This window comes from Anser brachyrhynchus (assembly GCF_964034855.1).
Source record: "Anser brachyrhynchus genome assembly, chromosome: 18".
NCBI classification, from domain to species: Eukaryota; Metazoa; Chordata; class Aves; order Anseriformes; family Anatidae; genus Anser; species Anser brachyrhynchus.
Window position 1 is genome coordinate 9626131 of NC_137711.1, and position 14058 is coordinate 9640188.

At 36.4% G+C, this 14058-nt stretch overlaps 1 protein-coding gene across 5 annotated transcripts in view; it reads right to left on the reverse strand.

Moving 5' to 3' along the window:
• Window positions 1-14058, reverse strand: part of B3GNTL1 (UDP-GlcNAc:betaGal beta-1,3-N-acetylglucosaminyltransferase like 1) — a 137421-nt gene that overhangs the window by 33919 nt on the left and 89444 nt on the right. For all 5 annotated transcript variants that reach the window (XM_080560690.1, XM_080560688.1, XM_080560692.1 and 2 more), the window contains one exon: window positions 3693-3788. In XM_080560690.1, the coding sequence (XP_080416816.1) occupies window positions 3693-3788 (96 nt within the window). The remainder of the gene's footprint in view (window positions 1-3692; window positions 3789-14058) is intronic.

Sequence of the window (14058 nt, forward strand, 5' to 3'; positions counted from 1 at the left end):
GTTTGGAAAATAACACGTTAGAGGAAACTAAAAAAAATTCCTTCATCCAATTGTATTGGCACAGAGAAGTTCAGTTAACAAAGGTGATGAGGGTGTCAAATGGAAAGGATGCAGTAAATTCTAAATCGTATTTAATAATAGACTAGCACAAATGTCATTAGGCATGGAGCATGGGTTAATTTTCAAACAGCTTATAAAGCATAATTTATCGTTGGCTCCATCACTTTCATTTGTTTTTAGATCAAATACTGATCTCTGTTCAGCCTTAACTATACCAAGCCAAGAACATTAGTGCCTGTGCTTTATCCAGATTTTTTTTCTCCAGAGCATTTTGATAGGTTATTTGACAGACTGACTGTATTTTAATTCATGTTCTGAAAAAACAAATTCCTACTTAGCCTTTTACCTTTCATGCCTTATTGTAACTGCCTGCTCTTCTGGAGGGAATATTGGAGTGCTCTGGCAGAGAAAAATGGAAAAATGTACTAGTTACCTCCTTACAGACTACAAAGTTACCTTAGAGCTTTGCAGCATGTGCTACAGCCTCCTTTGCACCAAAGCATACTTTGACACCTCCCCAATTCCTGGTTTTTGTGACCCTTTATCAAAAGCGAGCTTCTGACACTTTGTTCTGAACCACAGTTGCATTCAGAAAGGCCAATGGCTTATAACATGCTACTCCTTCTGGGGCTCATTAAGAATAATTTCCCCGTTTACACATTAAGATTAGTTTAGAACTTTAAGTCAACCATTCTATTTTTACTTTTCATACACTTAAAAAGGAAGGTTAAATGCAGAGGTGACAGGCTGCAGTTCAAAGAGAAGCATTTCTATGTTGAAATTTGAGACCAATTAAAACTCTAGAGAAAGAAACAAGCATGGCATGGTATTGTCAGGATGTCAAGAACAATACTCCTTGAATATAGCCAAGACTACACAATTTGCCACGTTTGCATGCAGAGGAGCCTACAGGTAAGCAACGCTCAATTACACTGTTACTACTGTACCCTAGATTTCTTACTGCATTTACCTAAAGCAACACACCAGTTTTTTTTAGCGTAGTGCCATTACTGACAAACAACTAGAACAGAAGAATGACTTGCTAAAAGACAAATAACTTGCCTTCCCTGTGATCTTCACCTGGCCATTAACAACAAACAAAATCTGAAGTTCCATCTGAAAAATACATTTTGGTAGAAGCAGGGCCAGGTAGCCACGACTACAAAATACTGGTTTTATATGCAACGGAAGTGCAGTATCAAATATACAAACCAGTAATTTTGCTTAGGAAGAAGCAGACAACACGTCTACCAATGTGAATGACCTTTTATGTTCCTTACTTTAACAGATTATATAGCTTCAAAATCTGCTGTTCATATTGTATAAGACCCTGTAGATTTGTTCTCAGCATAGCTTTTAGTCACAGTTATGACTTTTCACCCAGGATGCTAGCTGTTAGAAGACACCAAAAAGTATACAGGCAAAAACAATCATGCGGCTAATGTCACACCCTAATTTTCAAGTGTAATTTCTGATGGGTTTAGTAAAGTCCTGCTACTTCTTTCAATAAGTACATATTGCATTCCTTATCTAAATTGGTTGGGTAACATGAAGATTATTTCCCTTTATTTTCCTGAAAAGGTAAGTCAGAAATATGGTTCACATAACTCTTCTCCTAGCAGCAGATGTTAGTTAAAAAGTTATTTTCTAGGCTTGTGGCCATTTCTATTGTGTTACCTTAGTCTCAGCACATAATTAGAGTTTGCTATAAAATCAGATACCTTCAAGTAGTTCTTTAATTGTCATATCTCAGAGGCTGCATAAAAAAACATCTCAACAATTTTATTTAATTAGCAATTGGTGCATAAAGCAAACCTGTCAGGGTTCTTAGTCACCATTTCTGAAAATACTGCTTGGCGTTGTACTTGGACATTGACACAGAGATTACACAAAAGGAATATATTCCCAACATCTGCAGATCTTGACCAGAAAGAATTTTATTTCTAAATACATTTTGTAAACATTTAGAAAAATCTGTTTCGCATAAAGCCTGGATAGACAGAAAGATACATGCATACCTACCTCTAATAAAAGAAGATTACATCACAGCTTACATATTTATATTCTATCAGTCCACCCATACTATTAACATAAACATCAAATCACCATTTCTTCCATGGAAGAACTATATTCCATTTGTACTAAGCACTGAAATATGAAGAACAGGTGTTTGGATTTAATTCCAAATGAGAAATGCAGCTTTTTGGCATGCAAACAGTTTAGCAAATGGAGAAGGCTGAAATGTGGACATTTGTTGGCCTGCTTCTGTGTTTATTTGCAGCGATATGACACTTAAGAGGTCATACTGTTAAATAGTAACTCAAAATGGAGATGGAAGTGATCAGGTTAATATAATCAGATGATGGGTCAGGTCAGAACATACACACACATGAAAAAGATTGTTAAAAGTATTCATTACTGGGTTCATAACAGCACCACTTTATAACAAACTATTGATATATACAGAAAATCTTTGCCTCAAATTATTTTCAAATGGAAAAGAGTTAGACCAATGCTAAATACTTACAGTGCTAAATGTTAAACAATTGAGGACCTGATTTTCCTCTAAACCTTCATATGACAAAGGTTTGATTTAACTGCTTATGACCTGTTGCAACCCGTGTTAGAAGGGTATTTTTGTTGAAGGTCCTCCATATGAGCCAGAGTCTGAATTTTGACATGTTGGACAGTTCATGATGAGGAAAAACAAAATTTTTAACTTATCACTGCTAATTTTTAAGACTGGAAGGCCATATCTTACATGGCTGCTGAAAAATCATTAGGATTAATATTGTTGACTTATTACATCTAAATAACTGGTGGCACAGCCCCTACATGATTACATATAAAGCAAAAACAATCACGAAAGAAGCAGAAAAAAAGAAACACACACACACAAAAACCAGAACAAAGTAAAGAAAATCAAAAGTAAAAACAAAGAGAACAGAACAATGGCCTATTCAATCTAACCTTGATCTTTATCATTAGGCTTGCTGTTGTCCTTATTGTGTTTTAGCTTTCTTTCTTTTTTGAGCTTACTTACAATGCCCCAGAAGTTAAGTCAAATGTATTCTTCAGAGAATGAAAATATAATGATAAGGAATTATATTAAAAAAGAAATTAAGAGCATGAGTCAGCAAACGTAGGTTGTATTGGGAGGCAGGCACTGTTCCCAGTTCTGCCACTCACCCGTCACATAAGTAAGAGCAAATCTTTTCACCACTCTAAACACTTCTCTTCCATCTGCCATATCTTTAAATTACTTTTTTTTTTTTTGGCAGACCAAAGGATAATATTTGTATATCCTCATACACACACATGTATATGTGTGTATATATTTATGTAATATACATATATATAATATATAAACACACTGCATAGCACAGGAGAGCTCCATTTAGAGCCCTATAAAAAGAATAACAATGTTAAGTTGTGGTTTAAATAATAAAATACTAAATAGCTGTAGCAGATTTCTCTACAGTACTAATAAATGAAGGCTTTCAGAAGAATAAAAAAAATCAGAACTACCCATTCTACCCCTAAAACCTCACTCAAACCAGTAGAAACAAAACCCCTAAGCTCCAAAACACACAGAATGGATCCAAATGGCTCTGAATTAGATTATTACTCACTTTTCCACCCTCATCAAATTTTCCCACATGATAAAACCATTCTCGAGAACAGAACCAGGTTGGCATGATCACAGTAGGTCCATGGGAGGTAAACACCTAGAAAAAAGGTGAAAAAAGTCTTAATTAAGAGAATGTCAAAGTAGCACCTGTTGGGGAACAACATAAAGCTTACGCATTCACATAAAATCTTAAAAATACTTATGCTTATACTTAATATCCAGCAATTTTTATCACTAATTCAAGTGCTTAGAATTAAGCATATGCTTCGTGCCTAAGATGTAGTGTATACCAGCATCTTTGAGCTGTCACAGCCAAATTAATCTAATTCCTACTTCATATTTCTTAACTTTATATTCTATCATAAGTTGCAACACATGCAGAGGACTATATTCCAAATTTTGAGAAATACACTGGAAATGACTGTTCTACTAAAAGTGCCACTGCTGATATTGAAGGGAAGGAATTGAGAAGAATCTTGAAAGTTAAAGTTCTTAAACTCTAGAATCTTACATTGATTTTTCCATTTTGTATTCCTTATACATACATTAAGTAAGAACTTTTATTGATCTTTTATTTCTGCCAAAGACATTTAAAGCTTAATCAAGCTTGGACAGGTAAGATACAATTTATTTTAATCATTACCAGAGCTCTATGGATTTGCTACCCAGTGGTACCTACCTTAAAAGGTTGTTGAAAAAGAAAATGCTTTAGGGACTGAAAAGGGAGTGGCTATTAATTTCATCCTCTTGCATAGTGACAGCCAAGAACTACACAGATCAGTCCTTGAAGCTTTAAACAAACTTGCTGTAAACAAAACCATGAAATAAACCAGAATCTGGATTATGGAAGGTAAACTGATTCTTTCTTTTATTACAAGATGAATTATCTGGCCAAACAAGAGACTGAACTTGTCAAACAGAACGTGCAAAGTTAAGACAAGATAATATGCCTGCTTCCAAGAACTGCAGGAAATAGGGAGCACAGCCTCGTTTACAAAGGCAGAAGGAAAGAAACCTCATGATTACTGCCAATCTCCAAACACTAATGAAAATGCTGATCTTATGAGCAGATGATTCCGTAGCATGCTATATAGTGGCAATACTAATATTCCTGTAGAGTTGAAAGTCTTGAGCACTAGTGCACAAATGCAAATTTTGTCATGTGCATCTAAGCATTTACATCCTATCAGTGTTCCTCCTGACTTCAACCTTGGATGGAGCTCCTCAAACTCTGTTATCTGTCAATTTCCACTTCCACACATAAACACGAACTTAAGACCCAAATCTTACACCCCCAGTTCTATACAGACACTTAAATCGGGTCTCCAAGCAAAGCAGAGAAGTCTAATCAAAAGTCAACAGGTAATTTATTCCCACTTTTCTTATGGCACAAATCATCTGACCAAACACAGGCATCCACTTTGCAAGGAAACACACTGCCTTCTTCCTCCACAACCAGAATGGTAGAACCTCATTGTCTATGAGGGATCCTAGGGTGACTCACTTGGACAAAGATACTCAGTTTTTAGGCTGTCATATTTAGTCAGAATAATACTGTCACTTAATGGCTACGACTTAACAGATTAACAGCTTGTTCATAACTGAAGTACACTGTTTGCAGAGGTGCTAAACGTCAAAAACTCCCCACAAAAGCCAGTTGGAGCTGAAAGAGTCAAAACAATCCCAGAAAATCAGAGCAGACATGATTAGTCAGTACATGGTTATTAGCTCCACACTAATTACAAGGGCAATTGAGTATGGCCTGAACTGAACAATGGCCAAACAGTAATCCCAAAAGAAAACAACAGTAGGGAGAAAAGCTAGGCTAGAATGCATTGCATTCAATCTCATTTCTGAATGAAAGAAAATCTTCAAAGACAGTCTTGAGCCTATTGGAATACAAGAAGTGTGTTTGGAGAGGCTAGAATGCCATTTCCTCAGCACAGCCAGGTTCATCAGGGAACACAGATGTGCTTAATCTTAAGGATGTAGCTCACTGTAATTAGTCATGCTCATGTGCAGAGCATACATCCCAAATATCTTAGACAATCTGTGTTCAAATGAAGTATAATACTAAAGTAAAAGCAAATAGGACAAAGCTGAAACACTGAGAACTGAGAAAAGCAAAAACATCATCACATGCTGCAAACACTGACGTCTTTCCTACATCTATGTCTCACTGTCCCTCTCAGAAACGATACCATAGTGCTTGGAATCACACAAAGCTCGGACTGATGATGAGGTGGCTGGACTGCCACATGTCATTTCAGGATTTTATCCTTCAAGCAAGTCTTTGAACCCGGAACAATACACCAGTTAAGGGCCCATGAAATGGTAAAGAAAGCTGCTTCTAGATCAACATTCACAAGGTGATGTCAAAACAAACTGAAGGAAATTGAAATCTGTGCTACTGCTGCCACAATGGACATACTTGTCCTCGTGCTTTGCTATGCTGAAAATGCTGTTTGTGAAGCTGAGATTCTTCTTTTTGCTATGTTAGTTGTCAGCTGAATCTGCTCCCTGATCCAACTAACCCCATGAACACTAGGGTTAGCACAAAGGAGGATGCAGGAAAACACGGCAGGAAACGGAGGACAAGACCATTATTTTCAGCAGCACTACAGATAATCTATAAGTAATCATTAAGCTGATAGGGGGAACTTTCTGCTCAAAGTCTAGCTTTACAGTACATCTATATTAATTTAAGTGCTTTTCCACTTTTTTTTTTTTTTTTTAGTGTTCATTTTCTGTAGCTTTAGTTCTCTAAATTCATTCACTGTTAGGGGTCAGCCTAGCGATACTGCTGAGACAGTGGAGGGGGAAGGCACAAGTTTTAGAAAAGAAAACAAGACCTGCCTTTCTGGTCAGTGCCCGCAGTTAATCAGTCCAGCTGTGATATACGGCTACACCCTCTGTCTGTGAGTACTTACAGCGAAGGGAGGACCTGGCTCAGGAAGAACACTGAGCTCCTAACATGGGTTCCATGATATTGAAATGCTGCAGTGTCTGCCAAACTTTTGAAAGCTAACTTTAAAAAAGTTTTGAAAGTTCATCTTCAAGAGGAAAAAAAGTAACCTCAACTTTCTGCATTTTGGAAATTCTAGATTTCTTCTTAGTTTTGTTGGATGGAAAAATCTCCTCGGGATTTCCTTTTTGCCTATTCTATTATCATACACACTTGCTAAGCTGTTAAAAAAGGGTCAGATTGGCTGACTCTGTGATGGAAACTGCAACCTCTCACTTTGTGAGATTGCCACTTAAGATTCACACAAGACAAACAAACAGAACATGCCAGCCTTAGTCTGAAAATCAACCAAAAGTAGAATTTGAATTATGATGCAGCTCTGTAACTGCTATGTTTAGTTTTCTTGGAAACATTCTCCAGCTCTACCCACCAAATATCCAGCATCACCCTGGGATCTTAATGTTTTTTTCAGTTCTCATCTTTCATTAGTTACTGAATCCTGTACACCTGTATGAGATCAACTGGAGGAGTTACTTCAGTGTATTGGAAAGCAATTCAGACCCGTGAACCTCTCACACACGGCTGTGTTGGAAAATGAATGCTCACTAACAGTCATTGCTGTACATCCTATGCTGTAAGGACTACAGGAGAATGAAACTAGCTTGTCAAAAATGATGATAGAGCTTGTAGATGAAGGAATAAATCTGTTCAGATTTAGAATTCCCAAAGAACATGGTGTTGTCATAATTAACTTGGAATCCACCTTCATCATTTTCAAGGTGACTTGGACAGGCTGCTATTCTAGCACTGCATTTCTTAAATTGTTTAGAACTTTTATTGTCATCTAGTTTTATTCCAAGGATCAAGTAGATATATTAATAACAACAATAATACTAAATGATAACACCTAAAAATGTTTGCTTTCATATCTAGACTGTTTTCCTGAAAGCCTAGAAGCTTTTAAGAGAGATATAGCATTACATTAAAAGAAATATCACTAAAACATTTGTGGTATATTTTAACACTTTCTAAAGTGTACCTAAATCTCGAGGGACACTGTGCATGAATCCCTCGCACAAATCCCTGCTCACTTCCGCCTCTCATGATGCAAGCAGAGCTGCCAGGAAGGCAGTAGTACTGGGAAGAAAGGGCAAATTTGTTTAAAGCAGTGTTTGTTTGACCAAACACCCTTATCCCTCACACTTTATTACATTCCTAGTGCTTTTCACCAGGCCATTCTCTTAAGAAACACAGGATAGCCCTTTTCATAGCTATTTGATCAGTATATCAAAACATAAAATTCTGTATGAACAGAATTTCCTGTGTTATAGGAAATGTTAATATCAAGTCTAAGTCTGTAAGCTGCTGGATGTGAAACCACTATCTGAGATGAGTAAGAGGATGTGTATTAACATGGCCACGCTTCCTCCTGACATCTCTAGCTACTACAGAGTGCCACAAAGAATGAAATGCAGGATAAATGCTTCTTGTATCAGGCTGCACTCTACCTACCTTTTTTTTTTTTAATCTGCTTCTGAAAGAAAATTTGTTTACAATTTCTCCAGAGGTAAATACATTAAATATGGTTTTATACTCTAATACATATGTATTGAATTGTGTTTTTGCTTTATGTGAGCTATGCCAGCCTTATTGTGCTGGATAATTGAGAGCTGCCTTTACTGCTGAGTATCTCTTTTTCTTAGTTGAATACTCCTAGTAAAACCCAATAGCAAATGCCATTCTTCTAGTCTTTTTCAGACCTTTTATCTACTAATGATGATAACTTAACCTACTGCTGAAATCAAAAGAATAGATGCATGCAAAAGGAATAGCCTGTATGATTTTAGCATGCCTTACATCTTTTTTTCTTGTCTGTAAGCTACTAAAAGTGGTCTTTGTAACATCCATGCCTTAACAAGTCTCTAATTCTTGGAAAGTTTCCAGTATTTAAAGAGTCAAGTATGTACAATGGAAGAATGACTCCATCCAATAAAATGAAGCACTCTGTACCAAGAGGTTGTCTACTTGGCTTGCTGTTTATGCTGAACTTTTACCATGAAAGAAGGAAAACAAGCTGCTTAAAGTCGCATTAGCAGATGGTATGTTGTGATCAGAACAAACAAGAAATCTGCTAGAACACTGACCAATGCTCACATAATAAATCTTTAACGTGACCCTTCCGTCTGACTTTTGACACGTCAGTTGGTATTTTGCAAGATGAAGACTCAATAGGTCTTTCAGATTTGGAAACAGTACCCAATGAAGGTAAGATATAACTGAAATATTCCAAGTTATAACAAAATCCATACTTACACTGCAATTTTCATCTCAGAGATGTATGAAAATCCTTTTCACAATACTACGATAATTCCACTCAGGAACTCAGGAAAAGGACATGAGATCTTTAGTGCTCAGAATGTGATTTGAAATTAATTATTATTAATCTCCTGCTTATAAAAACATCAACTATGTTTATAAATTATTATTTAATGTTTTGTGTATAGAAAAAACATATACAGAATGATGATAATCACACTAGCCCTGCAAAAGTCTGGAAAAATTTGTTTCCTTTGAATGCATACTGTTTCCTCCCAGGAATGTCTACTGCTCCACTAACAAGGAGTGCCTACTCCGGGGAGTATACACTGCTGTTAGCCAAGCATTTTAATAATCTTTTACTTCCCTATCTTCCAGACTTTTTTCCCCTCCAATTTCGTCTCCCCACACGTTGTGCAGTAAAGATAATAAGACAATGTGCCTTTTAAAGTGAGTGATGCCATGGCCACAATTAACAGAGTAGTCAGTTGTTTGCTTCTCTAAAACATACTAGTAAAGATAGTAAAGATGAAAGCAAATGCGCATAGAAAGCAGTACGTTCACACAGAAAGCAGTATGTGAAACTTTTCCACACACCACCTTCAAAAACTCATGTTGAATTGACATAAGAGTAAATCTCCTGGGAAATCTTAATTTCAATGAATTTTAAGATATAAGTATTTTGAGAGAGAATGCTTAAATATTTTTGAGTATTCAGGTTTATGCAAAAGCATAACATCGCCTACTAATGCTCACTCAAATTGATGTTAACATACTAGAAGTTGCAAGCATCTTGGGAGTGGAGGGAGATAGAAGCCTCAGTTAAATGAATGAAAAACAAGCATCTTCTAAATGAACACAGCATTGTAGGTAAAGAGATTTAGATTTACAGTTCAGCTGTGTCTTAATGTATATGCAAAAGATCCACAGGATAAATTCTAGATATTCATGCAGACTTGCTATGTTTTCTTTCAATACAAATAGGATTTCTTTTGTGTTCCTCACCCCGTCCCCCTGCCATAGGCTTTTAACATTTAGAGAAGGTAAAGAGAAAAAAAAAAAAAACCTACAGACTCTCAGTATTTGATTAACAACTACAATAGCAGAATGTTTTCTTTAGGAAATCAAAGCTAACTTTACCCTAAATCCCTCCCTCATGTCTTCCATCATAACACAAGTCTTTGCGGGGTATCAAAGTACTGAATGCATTCCAGTGTCGCAAGAATTGCATTCTGTATCACTTCAAAATTGTGAATGGGAGAACAAAAGAAAAGACAGAAAATAAAAGTCAGTTATTCAATTATTTTAGAAAAAGAAATTTCACCGCTAGTGAAAAAGAAAAAAGCAACATATTTCATGGGAGGGAAATGAAACTATTATCAGAGTTTTGTTTTATATAAATGGCCTAATACCAGTGTATTGCACTTTGTTTAAAATTTTTTATCCCACAATACACTTTCTTATATATATTAACCAGGAAAAAAAAATTTACAGTACGTCAGCAAAAGATTTCATACACACGTACATTTCTCATAATGAAAGGGACCTAATACATGTCAAGAATCCAGTGTCCTGTTAGAAGAGTTTGTTTTTCCACAGTTCAGAAGATAAAACTGGAAAGACCTCAACAAATTCTGAGAATACGCAGAAATAAAAATTAAGTGCCCATTAATTTGGAAAAGTCTGAGAAAAAACAGAGCTGAGAGCACTACAAAGCTTTTCCCTTCTATCCACATTCTCTTGTTTCAGCCTCCCTAATAACTTGTTGATGGGTTTATATGTGGGATTTGATTTCGTAGGTTCTCTCACTGCCTCCCGGCCAACTATCTGACTAACATTTCCTTTCGTTTGGGACTGCTTGCTCTACACCCCAAATTCTCATAGCATAGGTAGTTTGAAGGTCGCACCGTAACTCTGCAATTGGGCTCTAAGTATGCATCACTCCTGCCATTTACTCCTGCTTCCAGTTCTGCCTGCACTTGGCATGCCCTGGTACTGTTTTGAATTAGTTACTACTCAGTCAGTCATTCCATCAAAGCAGCATGTTAAAACATTTTAAGTCTCAAGAATTTAATGATAAGAAAGAAGGTCATAAGTAGTTAAGATCTTGCAAATGAAGGCTGGTATGAACTAGCTTCAGGGCACCTGTGCTCCATATCGAACACCACAAATCAATAAAACAGAGCAAGGACTAGGGCCCAGATTCATCCTACCTAAATCAGAGTTGTGTATGCAAGCAGCCTCTCCCTACCATAAACAACAACTGCTGCGGGACAAAGCTCATGCAAGATCTCTGCTGCCATCGCTAATGAATCCAATGGAGCCCCTGGAAGGAGGCTTCTCCTTCCCTGAGTGCAGGTAAGCACTTTTCAGTGGGTGAGCGTCTGCCCATGCCTGATGTATCCACACATTCATATTATTAGAGTATGATAATCATCCTCAATTTCATCAGAAGAATTTCTGTAGTGTGAAATCATCTCTCACATCATGCTATGTGAAGCTGATAATAAGTGCAGTTAAAACATGCAAAGAATTAAGAGAAAGTCAATTCTGCTACACACATGAAAAAGATTTTTTACATTCTTTTTTAATACCTCTGTCTTACCCTGTCCTGCAGAAATATCTACACCTATAAGACCAGTAAATAGGTACCATCTGGCACTCAGCATCTGTCACTAGGAAATAGGAATGGCATCATGTAACATGACAGTAAAAAGGGTATAGCTATGTAATTTCAATCACAAAGAAAAAAAAAAGCATTTACAACTATCTAAAAGAAACTAACTTAATCAGAAAACACTGATTTCTTAGTTGCCAAAAAGCTCAAAATGAGTAGAAGAAACATATGCTAGAATTGTACTTAACCATGTAACTTAAAATTTGAGAACAGAATAGCAGTCCTGGCTACACTGAAAACCAAACACAGTTTTAGCACCAGCTGGGAAAGATCTACTAAGAAGCTCTTGAGACTTACACCTTTGAAAGTTTCATGGGTCACTCAACATAAACACCTTGGTTTGTCGCACACATCCTGCTAAAAATGATTAAGATTTAAATGAAGTTTTAAATCTCTGAATGAAAAATTCTGAAAACAGCAGTGTAAGAAAAACAAAAGCACAATAACAATGTATCTCAGAAATAGCATGTTTTAAGATTATTTAATAATCCTAATTTCCCCATGATTACTTTGTAAAATTTAGATAAATCTTCATTTACCCCAAACTCTATGAAAATGGTAATAAGAACTTTTTGTACGTGTTATTTGTAAAAAACAAAGTAAGATAAATTGTCAATCCAAGAAGAACTTTCAGCAAGGCTTTCTCTGCTGTTTTTTTTTTCTAACAGTGGCTGATGCAAATTATTTTGAAGTTTGGTCCAATCCTTTCTATATTAAGGGAAGATATCAGTTTGGACACTCCTGTGGAAAACAGCAAATCTCTCTGCCAGCATGGATGAACCTTCCAGCGTTACAAACTAAGTAAATTAGGAGTTCTACTGCAAGAAACAAGTCATGGCAACAAAGACTATAACATCGAAGTTCAAATACAACACCAACATAACAAAAATTAAAGACAGCAACCATTAAACCATTAAAGACATTAACCAGATCCTCCCACTGGGACTTCATCTAGCTTAGCTTTACATTAAGCACAATCAATATATTAGCAGTATTTATTCACGTTTCTTATGAAATATTTGCTATTGCTCATCTTTGTTGCTTTAAGACATTATGATTTCCAAGTACTATTTTGAATCTAGATATCCACTGAAATCTATGAGAAATGATGCTTCTAATTAACATCATATATGATTTCTAAATCTGAAGCTCAGAGTCCCTGTGCAAGATCCCAGAAAAGCACATTTCTAGAATGAAGGCACCTCTGTCCTGCAGTATCCCTGAGCACATTCACTTCGAGTTCCTCTTGGCCAGCACAGGCAATTCTGGCTGTTCTGAATCCAGCCCAGAAACACCTGCATCCTTCCCTGCATTGCATTGGAAACTCAGCAAATCTAATGCTCTGGGAATTAGACTGCAACGTTTGGTTTAATAATACCCAACATAAGCACTACAACTTCCTTATGGTAGTGGGGATCTCTGCCTTTTTCAGAAGTGTGCCACTTCACAGGGAAATCCTACATAAAAACATATTATAGAACCAGAAGGACCCACGTACTGCAGTAATGAAGCCTAGATTCGAAAACCAGCATCACCTCAGATGTAATCTGTTAAATTCTGATTCAGGAAGCCATTGCTTTAGTAGTATATACGTAGGCAAACTGTATATGCTTAAATATTTAGTTAGGTTGAGACACTTATGAACAGCAATTTTTCACATATACACGTTATTCTGCCTCAATGAAACTCTATGGAATCCAGAAGTAGAGAAAGGCAACTTGATAAAGAAAAAATGGATTTTCGAAAATATGGCAATTCATCTATAAATCTACACTTATGTTTCAATATTTACTATTTATTCAGTATTTACGTACTTTCTATAAACACATCATCTTTGCTAATTTGAATTTAGAAAGACAACTGCAAGTTGCAATCTTCCAAAAGCAGCTGAAGCATTTTAGCCATACATCCAGCTCCACGATAATAAACATGTTCTTCCCCTTAAAAAATCTTCAAATACTGCCAAAATGACCATAAAACTAATGAGGTATAATACCTTCAGGACTTGTTATTCTGGCATACTTCAACCGACACCCTATGAAAAATGACAGCCAATGCTGGACCTATGAAATACAGCCTGTGGTTGTGCAATAACTGGTCACTGAGGCACCAGTCAAAGAAGAAAGAGGAAAGTCAAAGAGCAGTTCTCTAGACTCAAACCTTCAAACTCTGCAACATCTTTTCACAATATGTAAAAAACACTGCCTGGCTCATGAAAATGAATGGAAGACATCAGCTCTTTAAAGATCGTGGAACACAAAAAGATGGATGTCCTATTCAGTCAAAATCCCAATTTATTTTTCTACTTCATTGAAATGTGAGAACTCTTAAATCTAAGAAGTAGAGAACATGGTTCTGCATGTTCTTGCTCTTATTTGTACTGTACAATTGCCATGGACGATGAGGAAG